General features: G+C 44.1%; 1 protein-coding gene across 5 annotated transcripts in view; it reads right to left on the bottom strand.

Moving 5' to 3' along the window:
• Positions 1–9,545: 9,545 nt before the first annotated feature.
• The window catches only part of HOMER1 (homer scaffold protein 1), a 170,099-nt gene continuing 159,219 nt past the window's right edge, over positions 9,546–20,425 (bottom strand). For all 5 annotated transcript variants that reach the window (XM_075325749.1, XM_075325732.1, XM_075325739.1 and 2 more), the window contains exons 9-10: positions 15,943–16,023; positions 9,546–10,807 (exon numbers count right to left, since the gene is read on the bottom strand). In XM_075325749.1, coding sequence (XP_075181864.1) covers positions 10,619–10,807; positions 15,943–16,023 — 270 coding nt within the window. In that variant the 3' untranslated portion in view covers positions 9,546–10,618. The remainder of the gene's footprint in view (positions 10,808–15,942; positions 16,024–20,425) is intronic.

The following is a 20,425-nucleotide window of genomic DNA, read 5'->3' on the forward strand; positions in this document are numbered from 1 at the left end:
GCGATGCACACACACCTCCAACAACAGCAATGGCGGTGCAATATTAAAATAAAGAAAAGGGGGCACGTCATAGAGGACGCTGGAAGAGGGCTTTACAGTACGAACCCGACCCACAAAGACCCACAACCATTGCAGCCATCAATCAAAGTGCAGTGCATTTCTGCAACTTTGATTAAAGATATTTCATCAATCAAAGATGCCATTTTTCTAATACGGGTATGCCGGGGTTCAGCATCTTACTGTCAGTATAGCACTGCCTTTAGTTCATATAGCAAAATCCTGCTGGTTGGTCCTCTTTAACCTTTGTCAGGCTGCATAATTTTGCCAAAATTTCTCGACCCCTTATCTCGGAAGGGGGTGGAGATATTTTATTGAAATTTGGCCAATATATTCTGGACCAAAACTGCTGAGATGTCACAAAATTTCAGCCCTCTACGGCTTTTCGAAAAAAAAAATTATTTCAATTTAAAAAGGGAATAGTTACAATTGTACCTATTCAGCTGGACGAAGGTTAAAGATATATATGTACTGATCTCTTCTTATGTTAGATAGGATTGCTCTTTAATGGCCCCCGAGTATTTAGCCCCTTCATCCTTCTCCACCTCTGTCCTCAGACTGTCCAGCCCATGAGGAGCCGTCCCCCTGACACAGTCTCAGAATGAACAGAACAGATTAGTTTTAGACATTATTTAATCATAAATAATAAATTCTGTCATTTTCACGGTGGTATTTTATGCTGCATATTGGAGCCAACTAAAGACATAACATGAAGAAGAGTTTCTTTATTTGAAGTATCAATCTTTTTTTTTTTTTCACTGTAAAAAAAGAATTTACGTTGAGTTAATGCCACAATGATTGCAGGAGGCAATTTCTGTATATTACAGTGTCGTGGTTAAGGCAGATATTGCACCAGTATTTTATCGAGATATCAGCATAGTGTGTCTTCATTACTTTAGGAATAAAAAAAAGAATAATTAGAGATAAAATGATGGTTGAAATACAAGGGAAGAGCTGAGTGAATCAGTCAAGTATACGCATTCATTCCGACCTCAGTACACAACCGTAGCTGGCAGGAAACTGAACTTGTATTATTGCTTTTCATTACATTTTACTATGCAGTGGGCTGCTGGGCATTTGCCCTTTAGGCTCTTCTGAGCCTAATAAACATCAGCAGATCTCAATGTAACTTCCTGATCATTAAAAACAACTTTTTAGAAACTTGAACATGACTTAAAAGAATATTCTCACACTAGACATGTATGGTATACTGTATTCATAATGTACAGATCTAGCAAAGGTTACCTTGACTCAGTTACCAAAGCACTGGGATATGATGACACAAAAGAGTGGAATTTGATACATTACTTGACACTGGTCAGTGTTAAGTAAAGGCCCCATAGATGCCTCACCATCTAATGTGAATGGAGCCCTCCAGGTGATGGTTAGGATTCAATTCCCTAATCTTTTTGCTTGGCCAGAAGATAAGTCACTGCCAGATAATTCAGGCAGCTCTTTCTCATACATAACACCAGAAAACTTGGCTGGATCAAGTATTTGCCTTCATGTGGTTGTAGGGAAATGTAGTAGTCAGCCGATTGATAGCTATCTAATGTGTATGGCCAACTTTATCTAAATCCTCTTAAGTATGATAACCTTCCATAACTAGTTAGTGTAACGCTCACCACTGGTGTTGAGGTTGCGAGCAAGATTGGACCCACTGGACCACACTGGAACCCGGGCTTACCCTTTAGTGGGAAAGGCTTAACTAAGCCCCTGCCATGAGGCAGACGCCAGGTACGACTCCCATGGCTGTGACCACGACTGTGGCAGCTGACCCGGACAGGAGATTCACTCAGGTATGGACTCCGGTGCAGGCAGGAAAGGCGAGTGGGCATGACAGGGACAGATAGGTATGGGAAGGCGGACTCACAAATAGGTAATGGAACAGGAGCACAGGACCTGAACACTAGCTAGCAGACAGAAGACTAACTAAAGGTATTGAGCTGGAACCACCCCTAATGGGAAGATGCCTTAAGTAACTAGTGCCACAGGCTGAGAGGCACTTCTGGGAAATGCTGAACCGACCCTTTAAGAGGAGGGCAGGTGTGTGTGTGTGCCCTAAGTGCATTCCTAGGGAGCCTGTGCATCGGCGTCCCTGCTGGGGAGAGACCGGGAACTGCAGGGACGCCAGCACTACAGGACCCCCCTTAGACCCCTCTTCACCAGGCCTAAAGGAAGTTTCTTCCCCAACAAGCTGTTTTTGGAAGATGTATGAATGGCCGGTGGAAGAGGTAAGTGTTGTGAATGTCAGTTATGCTTTTGCTACTGTAAGGCTCCCTCTTGTGGCCAGGAATGGTTTGGACAGAGACCAGGTGTGCTGGAGCAATGGGCGTTTCCATTGCTAACTCTCTGCCTATTTAAACCCTGGCCTCCTAGCAGGCTGAGCCGGTTATCATTGTCCTGTAGCTCACCAGCCTTTTCATCTTGCTCCAGACCACATCTACCCCAGATAAGTGCTTGGCTCTTTCTTATGTTGTTTTTGTTCTTTTGTTCTTATCTGGGTTGTCAATTATTGTGGTTATTTTCAGTTTATTTGCATGCAGGAATCTTCCCTCTCTGTTGCTTTGCTGGGAAGCTCCCCGCAGTTATGTTTGGGGTTTTGCTCCTATAAGTCCATGTGTTTGTTGCTTCTTGAATTTGTAATTGTTCCTGTTTTCTGTTCATTGGTATGACAAGAGCGCCTGATATAGGGCGGAGTGAGGACCTTTTTGTACTATCAGGTATTTGGGTTTTTGTAGGGTTTTTCTCTGTCCACCATCAGCACCTTTCCTATCCTTTCCTATTTAGTCAGTGGGGCCCTCACCTTTCCTGATCCTATTATCCTTCTGTGTATTGTATTTTCCTATATCACCGTAATCTTGAATGTGGGGGGCTTGCTATACCTTTTGCGGTCTATTTCTGAGGCAGAGAGTTATTCATCCTTCCTTCCTTTAGGATAGCTAGTTCCCCAGCTCGGTTCGCGGTGCATAGGATGTTAGTTCACCCTTCAGCTTCTTCTAGTGTTGATGGTTAGTAAGGGGATGGCTGCCAGATTAGTTGCCAATGCTCTTGTCACCTTTTTGCCAATGATCTATTGTGATCTTCCATGGTTCCGGATCATAACAGGTATGGCATATGGCTGCTGCTTAGGGGGCTTCTTCCTGGGGCCTGAAAGGAAGACAGCACCGACGTCCAGTGTAGACATTACAGACGCTTCAGGAACCTGACATCTCCCATGAAATTTCTGCCCCCAATGAAGCACCTCTCTGGATTTCCAGTCCAGGGGCGGCTCGGCTCATGGGCATGGAATGGAACCATGGAAGATGAAGAACCAGTGGATAGGACAAGTTCGGAAGCACCAGGAAAGATATCTTCTCCGAATGTGAAGCTCCTACTTGAAGTTCCACCTGCTTGGAAACTAAGAATATTGGTTCCGTCCAGAGTGTTCCATCTACCGCAGACACCATCAACGGATTTCAGAAGTGTCGGACATGAATCTGGTACCGATCCACCACAGCCTATTGAATGAAGTTAACAGCAGATCTGGAATTTAGATGGGCCATCTCAGAGAAATTAATACCTTTACACACAAGTGACATAGACAGAGCCAACAAAGATTTGCTCTTGCCAAGGGTGACCCTCCTACTGACCCAAAGCAAGAGGGTCCTGGACTTACTGGACATGTATAGATGAAGTCTTCCGCACCTCTGCAGTAGAAATACTTCCAATGCCTCGACAATGGTTTTGACATTGTTCAGACATCTTGATATAGTCAACCTGCATGGGTTCAGCAGCAGGAGCGGAAACTGGAAACTGGGAAACAAGAAGCATCTGGAGGGATGGAGCCAAATGTATCGGTCCCCTATCACGTTTCACTTCCATGGATCGCTCCTGGAACCTGAAATCGACCCAGGTAGCCAAGGAAATCAGGTCATGCAGAGTAGCTTAAATATCACGGCATGATAGTTCATCCTTAATTCTCCTAGATAAGCCTTCCCAAAATGCTGCCACCAGCACCTGATTATTCCAGCTTAGTTCCAAGGAGAAGGTGCGGAACTGTACCACATACTGACCAACAGTGTGGACACCCTGCTGTAACTGCAGAAGAGAAGATGCAGCAACGGTTACATGACCCGGCTCATCAAAAACCTTCCTGAAGGCTTCCAGAAGGTCTAGGACGTAGGAGGTGACCGGATCGCTTTTCTTCCACAGAGGGTTAATCCAAGTGACAACCTCCCGGCCGAGGTGCGACATCAGGAAAGCCACTTTGGCCCACGTCAAAGTGGACTGATGTGGCAAAAGTACAAAGGGCACTGATTGATGAACCCTCAGCTTTGCTTGGGATTGTTCTCAAAACATGAGAGAGCAGACAAACAAGGCCAGGATTTTGTTGGTGCCGGAGCTGTGGGCTGGACAGATACCGATGGAACATCCAGACCCAGGTCTTTCAGATGGGAGTTGACTGTCGCAGAAAGGACATTATCTGATCTTGGTATTTCTGCATCTGTGACATCTTGTGGTACAGCACTAGCAGCGAAAAGGTGACGAAGTCCATGGCCTGTGCAAACTGTAATGCTCACCGCTGGTGTTTTCAGCAAGCAAGAGTGGACAACAGGGGGGACCCGGGTTTACCTTTTAAGGGGCTTAACTAAGCGCCTGCAGTGAGGCCAACACGAAGTACGACTCCCAGGGCAGTGACCGGGACTGTGGCAGGTACACACAGGTACAGGCGAGATGGCTGAGGCAGACAGGAAAGGTGGGTATGGACAGGTATAATGGGCAGGACAGGGACAGATAGATATGGAAAGGCAGACTCAGGAATAGGTAACTGGACAGGAGCATGAGACCTGACAACTAGCTAGCAGACAGTAGACTAACTAAAGGAACCTCCGCTAGTGGGAGAATGCCTTAAGTACCTAGTGCTTCACAGTCATAAGCTGAGAGGCACTTTCAAAAAAATGGCGTGTCGGCCCTTTAAGAAGATGGCAGGTGTGCTGCGGGCGCCCAAAGCGCATTCCTGGGGAGCCTGTGCAATGTGCAGGCCTTGGAAAGTGAGAGAGAGAGAGAGAAGAGGAGCATGTGGTCCTCCTAAGGGCAGCAGGGGAGGACACAACCCGGCCGCAGTGATCATGTGTTGGTGTCCCTGCTAGGGGGAGACCCAGCAGTGCAGGGACACCGGTGCTACAGTTAGCAAGACGGTGCATTGTGCAGCTTAACCTTTGCTACATCTGTATTCCATAAATGTCTGATAGGCAAAGGTCCCAGAAGTGCAGCCCACTTCTATCTCCAGAAGCCCTGTTTTACCTCTGCAAGCAGATGCTGATAGCCAAGACCTAGTAGAGATCAAAATTACCCCTATGTTTGTCACAGAAACAGGTGAGCTAGTGTTGACCACCTCTGCATTCACTCCTTCTCTAGATGCAGAACCCATGAATATGAGATAAATCTCTAAGGTGGTAAATAATACTCCTTTACTACTAAGAAATAAAAGGGTATCGCCTCCATTGCCATTTACCAACCTTGCCCTAGATAGGTGGGATCCCTATTCTTTACCAGAACAATGGTAATGGGCACTTGGCTATCTCCAGCAATTTCACAGACAATACTCGACTATATCTTTTCCATACATTGCTGGAGGTGTAAGGAAGAACGTGATTCTGGCTTCTGTTGAGGTTTCATATTGTTGTCATAAAAAGTGATTGATTTTCCAACAGGTTCCTATTGGTAATATGATCAGTGCCCAATTCAGGTTTGCTAGTTTCTTCTGTTGGGATTTCAACCAGATTTCTATAGATGATTATGAAGTAAAAATGATGTCAATAGAATAAAGGGGCTCTCCTTGGTGCCGGTCATGCCAGTAAACACATTTTAAGAGACCATAAAGCCAACTCTTTCATTTTGCCTAAAAATGCCTAATAGTGATGGAAGACCCACAACCTCATTGTTCTACTGGACTGAAAGAACACCTTAGTGATTGATAGTGCTGCTAGATCAATTCCGTATAGCTGCAGTGGTCTCCATCGTCCTAACACAGGAACACTACACCAGTCTTTTCAAGTCCTTACACTGGGAAGATTAGTCTAAGCTAATACACAACCCCTCTCTTTTGGTTCTGAAGAACTGCCTCTAGGGTACATATGCCAACCCGATCTATCTATCTATCTATCTATCTATCTATCTATCTATCTATCTATCTATCTATCTATCCACAGTTGAAACCAGAAGTTTCCATCCACTGTCTAAAAAGACACATCTGCATGTTTTTCTCACTATCCGACATGAAATCAGAATAAACCTTTCCCTTTTAGGTCAATTAGGAACCAAAATTATTTATATTTGCCAAATGCCAGAATAATGAGAAAGAGAGAGAATGTTTTAAGGCATTTTTATTACTTTTTGCAAATTCAAAAGTTTACATACACGAAGAGTACTATGCCTTTAAGCAATATGGGACAGCCCATATGATGATGTCATGTCTTTGGAAGCTTCTGATAGGTTTATTGGCAACATCTCAGTTAATTAGAGACACACCTGTAGATGTATTTTAATATTTTAATGCACAGACCTTAATTTTTAGAGACATGTCCTGCGGTCTGACAAAACTAAAATTGAACTGTTTGGCCATAATGATCATCGTTACGTTTGGAGGAAAAAGGGAAATGCTTTGAAACCAAAGAACACCATCCTAACTGTGAAACATAGGGGTGGCAGCATCATATTGTTGGGTTGTTTTGCTGCAGGAGGGACTGGTGCACTTCACAAAATAGGTGGCATCATGAAGAAAGAAGATTATGTGGCAATACTGAAGCAACATCTCAAGACATCAACAAGGAACTTAAAGTTTGGGTGGAATTGGTATTCCAAATGGACAATGACCAGACATATACTGCCAAACTGGTTACCAAGTGGCTTAAGGATAACAAAGTCAATGTTTTGGAGTGGCCATCACAAAGCCCTGATCTCAACCCTATTGAAAATGTAAGGGCAAAGCTGAAAAGGCCAGGTGACCTACAAACATGGCTCAGTTATACCAGTTATGTCAGGAGGAATGGGCAAAAAAATCCTACCATCTATTGTGAGAAGCTTGTGAAAGGATATCCAAAAACGTTTGACTCAAGTCATACAGTTTAAGGGCAGTGGTACCAAATACTAATGAAATGAATGGAAACTTTTGAAAGTAATAAAAATGCCTTAAAAAAATTCTCATATTATTCTGGCATTTGGCAAATATAAATAATTTTGGTTCCTAATTGACCTAATAAAAGAGAAAGGTTTATTCTGATTTCATGTCAGATAGTGAGAAAAACATGCAGATGTGTCTTTATACAGAGTGGATGGAAACTTCTGGTTTCAACTGTATGTATCAATGTATCATCTATTTTTACACTGAAATGAGCAGGCGATCAAGCAAAGTGCTCATTTGTTGGGTGAAATCATTCTTATCAGAGGCACTTCTCTGTGCGTAAACAGCCAATGTGCTGCCAATAACAGTATACTGTAGAGAACAGAGCAATCGTGTTAGTGATCGTCCTGTACCCACAATTGTTCATCGGCGGTAAACAAGCGGGGCGCTGTGCAGGCTGCGGTGGGGGCTGTGTGGACCAGTGCAGTGCGGCAGGTGAGATCATCTGTCAGCGGTGCAAGCTTCAAATAATGGTGCCCGGAGTTGGCACGTGTGCAGATAGACCTCTCAGCTCAAGATCTCATCTGTGCACGCGCTGCCTCCGGCCCATGTCACGTCCTCACCAGAGTCCGCTCCTGCGACCTCTGCTTCAGTTACCAAGCGCTACAGTATTCCCGCTGTAGACTACTGTGCTGGTGATGGGGAAGGAGTCGGTGCCGATGGCTCTGGTGGGCGTAGGCTCCGCTCATTCACTAGGCTGAGTTTTCCTGGTGCCTGCAGTAGCACTGGCTGAGTGTAGGTGGCGTGTGTCTTCCAGCTGAGGTTGCCATAAATCAGCTACAGCCAATGGGAAGACACCACACTCTTTTTATCCCTTCTTCTGTCTGCTGACCATTGCCAGATATAGATTGTATTCCTGCTAGACTCTGGTTCTCCCAACTCTAATTATTTGATTCCTGCTTTGACCCCGGCCTGCTCTCTGACTACTCTCCTGCCTGCCGTATTTATACCTCGCTGCCCAATCCGGATTTGACCTCTGCTTTGTTTTCTGATTATGTCCTTGCCTGTCTGATTCTGTCCCTGTTTTGCATTTCCCAGTTTGACCCTGCCTGGCTATTACTCTCATCGGACTGCTGCCTACAACAGGTAGTGATTTCCGGGGCTCTGTGTAATTTCAAATCCCTGTATAGGTGTTAAAGGGTTTCGGGTTCTCGGGGTCCTGCTTTGTAGTGGCTTTCTTCTAGCCTGTCCATTACAGCCAGTCTGAGCCTGTGGTTCCAGGCAGGCGTTGCAGCCCACTGATCTCCCAGCAGTGGACTTAAGGAAAATGGCGCCAAAGGTGGTGTGTGCGCAGATGAGATCTCGGCTTGTCATTGAGACGAGAGCTCAATCTGTGCATGCGCAGACTCTGGTCACAGAGCATCTGTGACACCCGCTACATTGCCCTGCTCCACACAGCCAGCACAGCACCCGCAGCCAGCATAGCCCCCCACCGTAGTGCGTGCAGCAATACCCTACTCCAGTACTGCCCCTGTCTCCTATGACCCCGCTCCACCATTGTTGCTGCCCCCCTCCTGTAAGACACCATCAGAGTATAAGAAGGACTCCTTTTTTTGTTTTACCTTTTCTATCTCTAAATTTGGGGTGAGTCTTATAAAACGAAAAATATAGTATGTGGATCAAATGAGATCTAAGGTGCCTGGCCACTGTCCGGCGGGATATCACCGTATATCAATCCAGTGGGTGATGAGCTGTGGAAGGATACAGAGATCAAGTCTGCACTTAAAAATAAGATGTTGAGATTGGAAGGATTTTTTTCACATTTATACAAGATGCTCACCCAGACTTAGAAAAGGGGCATTTACTTTATAAATAAATGTACATTAAATAAAGCATATTTTTTGCATTAAGACACAGACAAGAGGTTATACCTAATAAACTTGTATTTTGAGGTATTAATACCCAGCAAGTGCCTAAGTATATGCTTATAAATGCAGCACCAGAAACACACTGTGAACGTCTCCTGATCTGCCTCTCAGGAGCCTAATTTACATTATTACTGGCACTTGGTACAAGAAAGATGTCACCAAGCAGGAAAACCCATTGGCATATTGGTAGAGTTTCATTCTTATCCCAACGGAGATCTTTCTAATGAAAATTACCGTATTCCAGGGAAACTTTGCAGAAATGGTCTTCATGGATGAAGGGGCTAAACTGGGATCATTACATTTCCAAGAAATTGAGTTCACAGTTTGATCAATTAAAATGAACAGCTTCCCAATAGAGGTACATCCTTAAATATAATTAACAAACAGGATTTCCTATTATCACTGACTACGTACATTGAGATGCATCGGACGTTCAGAAATGATGTCTTCCAAAATACATAAGTAAACATTTTTGCATTCATTTCAAAACATACTCATATGCAGTTAAAAGTCCATATATTAAACTCTTGTTAAATATTCTTAGTAATACTCTTCAAATATATACTAATGTAACAACTTTAATCTCCATAATGTTCAGCTGCCTTTGGAGTTGGCTTTACAGTGTATAAGAAAATGAGACCGAGTTGTTGTTGTTTTTGGAAATAAAATTGCCTTAAAATGAACCCAAAAAAAAAAAGAAAAGTAAACTTTACACCAGACGTCCTAGTAAAGAAATAAAGACCAGAGTGAAGTTTGTAAAGAGACATCTTCCAGTATATAAAAAAAGAAAGAATGTTATACAACGGGTCGGAGGGTACTCTAACCACTGTCTCTCTCACTCCTGGCTAGGTGAATTAGTAATGCACTTTTTTTTTTCAACAGTGCAAAAATATCCTGAGAAAATGTTCAGATTTCAACAAAAATACAAAGGGCTTCTCCCATCACTAAGTTTTATTTTTTTTGTGTTTTTTTTTTTTTCGTTTTTTTTGTTGTTTTTTTGCACAAAACACTGCAAGCAGGTATTTTATAGAAAAGAACAAAATAAAAACCTATAAAATAAAGCAATATCCTGTTTAGAATGTCTGAAAAGAAAAAAGAAAAGGGAAAAAAAATATTGGCGGCTATATATATATATTTTGTTTTGTTTTGTTTTTTTTTAAATATTCATCTGTCAGCAAATCAGAGATCGATTGCTAAAAAATGACTGGATAGGATCTTGTACATTCAGGGCTAGATTGTAGGGACTACCTGGCACCGAATGTGTTAAAAGTTCGTTATGGCCAATAAGGGAATAAGGAGGTAATTTGTAATTCAAGTTTTATTTTTTTTAATTTCCTCTCTGTTAGCTAATAAAGCAAGTCTCAATTTCACACTTCAGCCAACTACGAAATTTGCAATTAAACTCTCGGAAAGGAGTTTTCCCGTTCAGATTTTGTGCAACTCTGATACAGAGCCCACCACCGTGCTGTGAAGAGAGACGGTGCGTCTTTAAGAAGGGTGGTGGTGGCAGCCCTTTTTTTTTGCCTTTTTAACTGCACTCTATCAACTTGGCCAGGTTGTCTCTCAATTCAGTGAGTTCAAAGATTTTGCCATCCAGGATTTCTAAAAGAGTCTTCAAGTTATTGCGAAATGCTTCCTGCTCTCCCTGACTCTTCTCCAGCCGTTGCTCTAAGTCGCTCAGTTGCCCTTCCAAGTCTTTGTTATGCGTCTCCACTTCCTATGGTTGAAAAGTGAAAACGACAAGTTAAAATTTCGGTATTGGTTGACTAACTTGCCATAAAGATAGTAACATGGTAAAGTTGTCGTAATGGTCTAAGACCTCTTTCACACGTCCGTTTTCACACGTACTGGAGACATGGACACATGTAGAAGCATTAAATTCAATGGGCTTGGTCACACATCTGTGTTTTCCCACAGACCGTAAGGTTGTATGGAGCACACATGTGTCTGTGTGCTCCACATGGTGGCATATCTGTTCTTCTCCAGCAGCACGGGTGTCACATGGACCACACACTGATGTGATCCATGTGACAACACGTGTCACATAAAAATAAATAATTTTTATACTTACCTGTCTCCGGCGCTGCTTACTCTAATTCAGCTGTTCCTTCCGGGCCCCTTCATTAAGCTCATGCATATTCACTGCACTCACCGCAGATCCTGAAGTAACAGCAGCGCCTGAGGCAGCAGCGCCGAAGAAAGGTAAGTATACCAGCTCATGCTGTCCATGTGCTATCTGGATGTCACATGGATAGGAGAGGGATGGCACGCATAGAACACACCCACACACACACACACAGACCTTCACCATGGACCATGCAAAATGTTAGTGTTTGCACGGCATGTGAAGGAGACAGGTGTCAGCACCAAAGTACACAATAACAATCTGCTGCATGCTGTGTTTTTGTTCTGCTATTTTATACATTTCTTCCTTTTCTATGTGTTTTTAATACAGATTTGAATCAGCGGTTTTTTTAACACTTTGGGGGCAGAAATCCATAGGTAAAACTGCAACAAAGAACGTACGGTTCAACAACGTCTATAAATGCTCAGTTTTCATCAATTGCTTGAATTGTTAAACACAGATGATTTTATGCACTAAGAAAATGCAGCAGAAAAAAAATACAGCATTTACAGTAAGAAAGAACATGGCTTTAGGTTTGTCAAGCACCACTTTCCCCCTCCCACAATTTTTTTGTTAAAAATCTATATATCTAAAATCGACATTTTTGGTCATTTTGTAAAAGGAGAACAGAGGTCTACAGTGAGGAAAATAAGTATTTGGTACACTGCTGATTTTGCAAGTTTTCCACTTACAAAGAATGGAGAGGTCTGTGATTTGTATCGTAGGTACACTTCAACTATGACAGCCAGAATAAAAAAAAATCCAGAAAATCACATTGTATGATTTTTAAATGATTAGTTTGTATTTTATTGCATGAAAGAAGTATTTGATACAATAGATAAAACAGAACTTAATATTTGGTACAGAAACCTTTCTTTGCAATTACAGAGGTCAGACGTTTTCTGTAGCTCTTGACCAAGTTTGCACATAGTGCAGCAGGGATTTTGGTGACTCCTCCATACAGACCGTCTCCAGATCTTTCAGGTTTCGGGCTGTCGCTGGGTAACATTGAGTTTCAGTGCCAACCAGTTCAGGTCTGGAGACTGGCTAGGCCAGTGCAGGACCTTGAAATTCTTCTTACGGAGCTGCTCCTCAGTTGCCCTGGCTGTATATTTTGGGTCACTGTCATGCTGGAAAACCGAGCCAAGACCCATCTTTAATGCTCTTACTGAGGGATGGAGGTTGTTGAACAAAATCTTGCGATACATAACCCCAACCATCCTCTATTCAATACGGTGCAGTCGTCCTGTCTCCTTTGCAAAAAAGCACCCCCAAAGTATGATGTTTCCACCCACATGCTTCACAGTTCGGACGGTGTTTTTGGGGTTGTACTCAACTTTCTTCTTCCAAATACGGCGAGTGGAGTTGATACGAAAAAGTTCTAGTTTGGTCTCATCTGACCATATGATCGTCTCGCATCATCTCTGGATCATCCAGATGGCCGTTGGCGAACGTCAAACAGACCTGGGCATATGCTGGTGTGAACAGGGGGGACCTTGCATGCTCTGCAGGATTTTTATCCATGACGGCATAGTGTGTTACTAATGGTGATCTTTGAGACTGTGGTCCCAGCTCTTTTCAGGTCATTGACCAGGTCGTCCTGTGTAGTTCCGGGCTGATTCCTGACCTATCTTAGAATCATCCTTACCCCACGATTCAAGATCTTGCATGGAGCACCAGACCAAGTAAGATTGACAGTCATCTTGTGTTTCTTCCATTTTCTAATAATTGCACCAACAGTTGTTACCTTCTTAACAAGCTGCTTGCCTATTGTCCTGTAGCCCATCCCAGCCTTGTGTAGGTCTACAATTTTGTCTCTTGTGTCTTTAGACAGCTTTTTGGTCTTGGCCATGGTGGAGAGGTTGGAGAGTGATTGATTGAGTGTGTGGACAGGTGTCTTTTATACGGGTAACAAGCTCAAACAGGTGCAATTAATACAGGTAAAGCGTGCAGCACAGGAGGGCTTCTTGAAGAAAAAATAACAGGTCTTTGGGAACCAGAATTCTTTCTTGTTTGTTGATAGGGGATTAAATACTTATTTCATGCAATAAAATGCAAATTAATTATTTAAAAATTATACAATGTGATTTTCTGGATTTATTTTTCATTCACTGTCACAGTTAAAGTGTACCTACGATACAAATTACAAGTCTCTCCATTCTTTGAAGAAAACTTGCAAAATCAGCAGCATATCAAATATTTATTTTCCCCACTTTACCTTCGAAAAAGAATAATACCCAGGGTCATGCTTGGAAAGATATGTTTGGAAGTTAAACTGCACGTTTTTTTATATCTTGGCGTTCCCATGTACCCAAATACACATTTCTTAGGTTTCGGTTGAAAACGTTTAAGATTAACAAAATCCTAAGAAGACACATGACCCAGAATAAATTCGGTAAGTAATATGCAATTAATTATGTCAAAATAGACTTAAAATTGGTTATCACTTCTGTCTTTTGCCTCTCATCTTGCAAGCCTTTAATATATCAATACTGTATTGATACAATAGGGAGGCACAAGTGATTAAATGGTTAGGTCTTTTTATTCTTTATTGATGAAATGTAAAGAGAATCTGTCAATTTGATAACTCCTAATCCCCCACCATTGCTTTATTGTACTTTTTAATAGCTTTGCCATCGTGTGTCATGAGTGTGTCTCACTCTGGAGAAACCGTTGGCGATTCTGGGACCAAAAGGTCACAACGCCTTACTGCTTGCAGGTCTACAACTTGTATTTGAGTGCATCTACTTTCTTTTAATGCTGCAGAGGTTAAGGACTCTTTCCTATCTGCCTGTCCTTTGTAGCCTTAATCTAAGGTGCAGCTCTTTTGTGACCACTCCACTTCACTTTAAAAATTCACATGTCTTACCATCTTACGCCAGTTATAGAATCTCATTCTTATGCTGACCACTTTGGAATGAGCTAGTCTCTGGAAGAAACTGAGGAATTGTGACTATTGCAGCTGTGGTGTTTAGCTGCATTGGAGAAGCTTGGAGTGTTTTTCTTTTTGTTTCTATTTTCCCTCTGTCTGTCTCCCTTCCCTTGTATTGTTGCAGTGTTTCTGCCAGCCTTCTCACTAGCCAGGGTGAGTTCAGGGCAAGTGAGAAGTGAGGGCCTAGGCATGTGATGACGACTGGATGAATGACCCGTATAGGGACCTTAGGGAGCGTAGGGTACAGACTCAGGTGTCCCCTCGCCCTGTCACCAGTGCCTTCCTTCTATACCATTCCTGTCGTTCCTTTTGTGTCACACTGCAACTTTAGTGTCCATACGCTCGGGTGTGACAAAAACTCTGTTTTTTACTCAACAAGTACCCTCACATATCTATATTATGGCCCTATAAACACTCCTTGTGATGCTGTTTGGTACCGCCTTAGATGGCAAGCAATTTTTATTATTTTTATTTTGCCCATACAAAACACATTATAAGCCTATTCCAAGGTAAAAATAACCAATAGCCCCAGAAATAATTATAGAACAACTCCTTTGTTTATATCCTATATATTGATTAGAGGAGGAGTGGTCCTCTGCTTAGGATACTCCTCTATAAACCAGAGCAAAGAAACATCGAAGATGTGGCTTCTCCAGACATTTTAATGTCGCTGATCAGAGCTGATCGCTGGGGTGTCAGAAGTCGGTCCTGCAGACTTGAGTTGTCAGAAGTTGGTCCTGCAGACATGAGTTGTCAGGATTCAGTCTTACAGACATGAATTGTCAGAATTTGGTCCTGCAGACATGAGGTGTCAGAAGTCGGTCATGCAGACACGAGGTGTCAGGAGTCGGTCCTGCAGACATGAGGTGTCAGGAGTCGGTCCTGTAGACATGAGGTGTCAGGAGTGAGACCTGCAGACATGAGGTGTCAGAAATTGTTCCTGCAGACATGAGGTGTCAGGAGTCGGTCCTGCAGACATGAGTTGTCAGGAGTCAGTCCTGCAGACATGAGGTGTCAGGAGTCAGTCCTGCAGACATGAGGTGTCAGAAGTTGGTCCTGCAGACATGAAGTGTCAGAAGTCAGTCTTGCAGACTTGAGTTGTCAGGAGTCAGTCCTGCAGACCAAATTCATTACATAAATGGGTTATCTCAAGGTGCCAGCACCTCTATTAACAGTGAATTGGATTCTTCCTCAATCTCGTACATTTTTTTGATCTTGCAGATAAAAGTAATTTGAATCCAAGTCTCTTTATCGTCCCTTTTGTTGTAAGAGCAGATGACAATTAGGACAATTAGCCAAACGCCCTCACCAGCCTTCTGCTGTACTCATTCCTGAGCTGGAGAGGAAGACGTGTAATTAATCTCCGTCTACCCTCAACTACAAAGCACCACACTGACTGCTGTGACTCCAAAATATTTTACATTTTATTATTGCAATTAAGTGTCTGTCTTTTTCATTACTCTCTATATTATCCCTGAGCTTTATTTTAAATTAATTATTTAAGGCTTATCAAACGTTCTTTCAAATTCATTTAACCAAGATTGCTGTGTCCATATATTGGATTCTGGATGAACCACGCAATTAGAATCTTATCAGTCCATATTAATATTCCTTTAATGACACAAAGAATCTTAATATTTAAGCAGATTCCACATTTCACGCAGAGCTAAGCGTTTTCAAAACATGCTACACAAATGTGAAGAAATATTTCACACTTAAAGTACACGTAAAGCATCGCCGGGATAATATACGTCATTCATCAACAGATATTTGGGATATTATTGTGGAAGAATACCTGTAATTTTTGGCTCAAAGAATCCCTCTGGTCTTGTAGTTCTTTAGCGTGTTCCACTTCTTCCTTCAATCTCTCTATTTCCTAAAATGGAAAAGTTGATAATGAGAAATTCTGCACAAGTTCTCATCGTTATCCCATAACCTAAAGGAACCTGTCAGGTGCAATATGCACCCAGTACCACGAGCAGTTCTGGGTGCATATTTTTAATCCCTGCCTAACCGTCCCTGTATATACTAGCATAGATAAAGAGATCTTTAGAAAAGTATTTCTAAAGATCTTTTATCATATGCTAATGAGCGCAGGGACTAGTCACAAGGGCATTATTTCCCCCAATTAGTCCGCCCTCTTAGCATGGTAGAACACTCACAGGGGTGGACTAATATGCAATTCAATGCAGCATCACCAGCAGTGATGTTCGTACCTGTGTCCGCTGTCTCCGCTTTTCAGAAGTCCCCGGCACTTCCGGTCATGCGTACTAGGCCTCGCTGAAGCCGAGACGTGTACACCCAGCTTCATACTGCACATGACTGAAAGTGCCAGGGACTTCTGAACAGCAGAGACAGCGGACACAGGTATGCACGTCACCGCTGGTGATGTGTTACGGGGGGCTGTCTGATAATAACCGAAAGGAGTATCAGACAGTCAGGGTCCACCGTGCAAAGACTTTGCTGCAGACTATGGCAGAGTGCAATACCTCTGTTAACTCACAGAAGGATATAATAAGTAAGTAAAGCAATTCCTCCCTTACTTGGAGGGTGTGTGGAATGAACTCTGTTAATAATCACAGAGACAAAGGCAATGTGTGCGAAATGGCACCTACCTAGGTCCGCTCTTCTAGTGGTGCAAAAGAGACGAACAGCAGCGTAAGCCGCACAAAGCTCCTACCTGCGTTCGCTCCACTAGTGTGCGAGGACACGAACCACTAGATATGGCACCTGCCTAGGTCCGCTCTTCTAGTGGTGCAAAAGAGACGAACAGCAGCGTAAGCCGCACAAAGCTCCTACCTCTGTTCGCTCCCCTAGTGTGCGAGGATACGAACAACTGCCAGACGCAGTATAAGGAACGTTACCCTAGCGGCAACGTCCACCTACGAGTAGAATCACAAGGCCCAGCCAGACCATGTGCCTCAGGCACCTGCCTATGTCCACTCCCCTAAGAGGTAAGGATACGGACAGCAGCCGAAGCTGTAAGGTATAAGAACGCTACCCTGCCGGTAGCGCTCACCTAGCATAGACAGAGGAATGCCTAGAGGAACGCGCACAGAGCGTCTACTCATATGCATGAACCAAGAGGACTGAGCACCATGCGGCGTGTGTCAGGGTCTTATATAGACTCTGTGCCTCATCCAAGATGGAGGACACCAGAGCCAATCCGCTGCCAGAACGACAGGAGTGACGTCATGCTGGCCTATCACCGAGCAAGGCGTCACAAGCACATGACCAGCAACCAATCGGCATAGAAGGTGTCAGAGACATGTGACCTCGTGTCAGCGATGATGTCACCCGCACATGTGCAATGGCTCCAAGATTGGACTTAGTTTCCGGCGCTCGCACATGTGCAGTAGCAAGAAATCTGGACTTAGTCTCCAGCGCTCGCACATGTGCAGTAGCAAGAAATCTGGACTTAGTCTCCAGCGCTCGCACATGTGCAGTAGCAAGAAATCTGGACTTAGTCTCCAGCGCTCGCACATGTGCAGTAGCAAGAAATCTGGACATAGTCTCCAGTGCTCGCAGCAACCGTAACAGTACCTCCCCCTCAAGGGCCCCCCTCCCGGCGATGCAGGTAATCGGCAACTAAGTAGGGAGCATGGACAGCCTCCTCAGGCTCCCAAGAGCGATGTTCCGGGCCATAGTCCTCCCAATCTATCAAGAAGAACCTGCGCCCTCTAACCATCTTAGAACCAACTATGGCTCGTACCTCATAGCTAGAGCGAGAGGAATCAGAGGCAGGAGAGTGCACTTCACGAGCGTGAGGTAAAATAGCCGGCTTTAGCAGTGAGACATGGAATTTGTCATGAATCCTAAGATGGACAGGTAACTTCAATTGGTAGACTACAGGATTTACCTGTCGAAGAACCTCATAAGGACCCAGGAAGCGAGGAGCAAATTTGACAGAGCTCACTCTAAGTCTCACGTGTTTTGCAGAGAGCCACACAAAGTCCCCTGGAGAAAAGACAGGAGCCGGGCGACGAAACCGATCGGACACCGTCTTCATACGGTCCTTAGCTGCTTGGATCGACTCTTGAGTCCGATCCCAAACCTCTCTGGCATTAGTTGCCCAGTCGGCCACAAGAGGAGGAGGTGCAGCAGCGGGAAACGGTACCGGTACCCTAGGGTGTTGCCCATTATTGAGTACGAACGGTGTCTGCCCAGTGGCCTCAGCCAGCGAATTGTTAAGGGCAAATTCTGCCCAGGGTAGGAGGGAGGACCAGTTATCGTGGTTCTCAGCAACAAAGTGTCGAAGGTATATAATCATAGATTGATTGGTACGTTCAACCAAACCATTAGTCTCCGGATGGTATGCCGAAGAGAGATTCAACTCAATTTGCAGAAGGCTACAAAGATCTCGCCAGAAACGGGAAGTAAATTGCGGGCCTCTATCACAAATGATACGATCTGGCATCCCGTGAAGCCTAAAGACATGCTTGAGGAATAGTTTGGCTAGTACCCTGGAAGATGGGATTCTCGATAACGGTACGAGATGAACCATCCGGGAGAAATGGTCCGTAATGACCCACACAAATCTATGTCCCTGTGAACATGGAAGATCACCCACAAAGTCCATGCCTACCACCTCCCATGGTCTATCTGGCACTGGTAAAGGATGCAAGAGCCCAGCCGGTCTCTGCCGTAATGGACGGTTGCGAGCACACGAGTAGCAGGAACCGACATATCTCTTGACGTGGCTGGCTAAGTGTGGCCACCAATACCACCTCTCCAGTAACTCTCGTGTCCGCCTAATACCAAAATGCCCACCCACCTTTGAGGTGTGGGCCCATGACAGTATATCATTCTGTCGATCAGGCGGAACAAAGGTCTTGCCCGGTGGGATTTGGTCTAACGTCACAGGGGAGAGCGTATGAAAAACCCTGGAGGGAAGGATAAGACGAGGTTCGTCAATCTCTTCCTGGGTAGAAAGCATAGAGCGAGACAGGGCATCTGCCTTGTTATTCTTACTCCCAGACAGATAGTTGATGGAGAAGTGAAAGCGGGAGAAAAACAAGGACCAGCGGGCTTGGCGAGGATTCAGACGCTGAGCGGTTTGTAAGTACGTCAGATTCTTATGGTCTGTATAGACCTGGAAAGGATGTTTCGCTCCTTCCAGCAAGTGACGCCACTCCTCCAAGGCTAATCTCAAGGCGAGCAGTTCCCTATCCCCAATGGTATAGTTTCTCTCTGCCGGTGAAAAGGTTTTAGCAAAGAAGAAACACGGCCTTTTTCTACCTGCACCGTTCTTTTGATACAAGACCGCACCAGCACCCACTGAAGAGGCATCAACCTCTAAGAGGAAGGGCTTACTCTCATCGGGTCTTTGAAGAACAGGAGCAGTTGAAAAGTGTCTTTTTACTGCCTCAAAAGCCTGAGATGTCTCAGTAGACCAGGCTTTGGGATTAGCACCTTTCTTAGTCAAGGCCACCAAAGGGGCCACCAAAGTAGAAAAATGGGGTATGAACTGCCTGTAATAATTTATGAATCCTAAGAAGCGTTGCACCGCCTTCAAGGAATGAGGTTCGGACCATTGCAGGACAGCAGAGAGCTTCGCAGGATCCATAGCCAGACCCTCTTGTGAGATAATGTAACCCAAAAAAGGCAATGAGGACTGCTCGAATACACATTTCTCGAGTTTAGCAAACAATGAGTGCTCCCTTAAACGGGAAAGGACACGAACGACATCCTGACGATGAGTCTCCAGATCAGGAGAAAAAATCAGGATGTCGTCCAGATACACCACTACAGAGGATAACAGTAAATCCCTGAACACATCGTTTACGAAGTCCTGAAATACTGCGGGTGCATTACATAACTAAAAAGGCATGACGAGGTATTCATAGTGACTGTCTCGGGTGTTAAAAGCGGTCTTCCATTCGTCACCCTTTCGAATTCGTACCAAGTTATACGCACCCCGCAGATCCAACTTCGTAAAAACTTGAGCTCCTCTCAGTCTGTCAAAGAGCTCCGAAATTAAAGGTAATGGGTATTTGTTCTTTATTGTGATTGCGTTGAGACCCCTGTAATCTATGCAGGGACGCAAATCACCCTCTTTCTTCCGAACAAAGAAAAACCCAGCTCCCGCGTGTTACGGGGGGCTGTCTGATAATAACTGAAAGGAGTATCAGACAGTCAGGGTCCACCGTGCAAAGACTTTGCTGCAAACTATGGCAGAGTGCAATACCTCTGTTAACTCACAGAAGAATATAATAGGTAAGTAAAGCAATTCCTCCCTTACTTGGAGGGTGTGTGGAATGATCTCTGTTAATAATCAC

Source organism: Anomaloglossus baeobatrachus, chromosome 1 (assembly GCF_048569485.1).
Source record: "Anomaloglossus baeobatrachus isolate aAnoBae1 chromosome 1, aAnoBae1.hap1, whole genome shotgun sequence".
NCBI lineage: Eukaryota > Metazoa > Chordata > Amphibia > Anura > Aromobatidae > Anomaloglossus > Anomaloglossus baeobatrachus.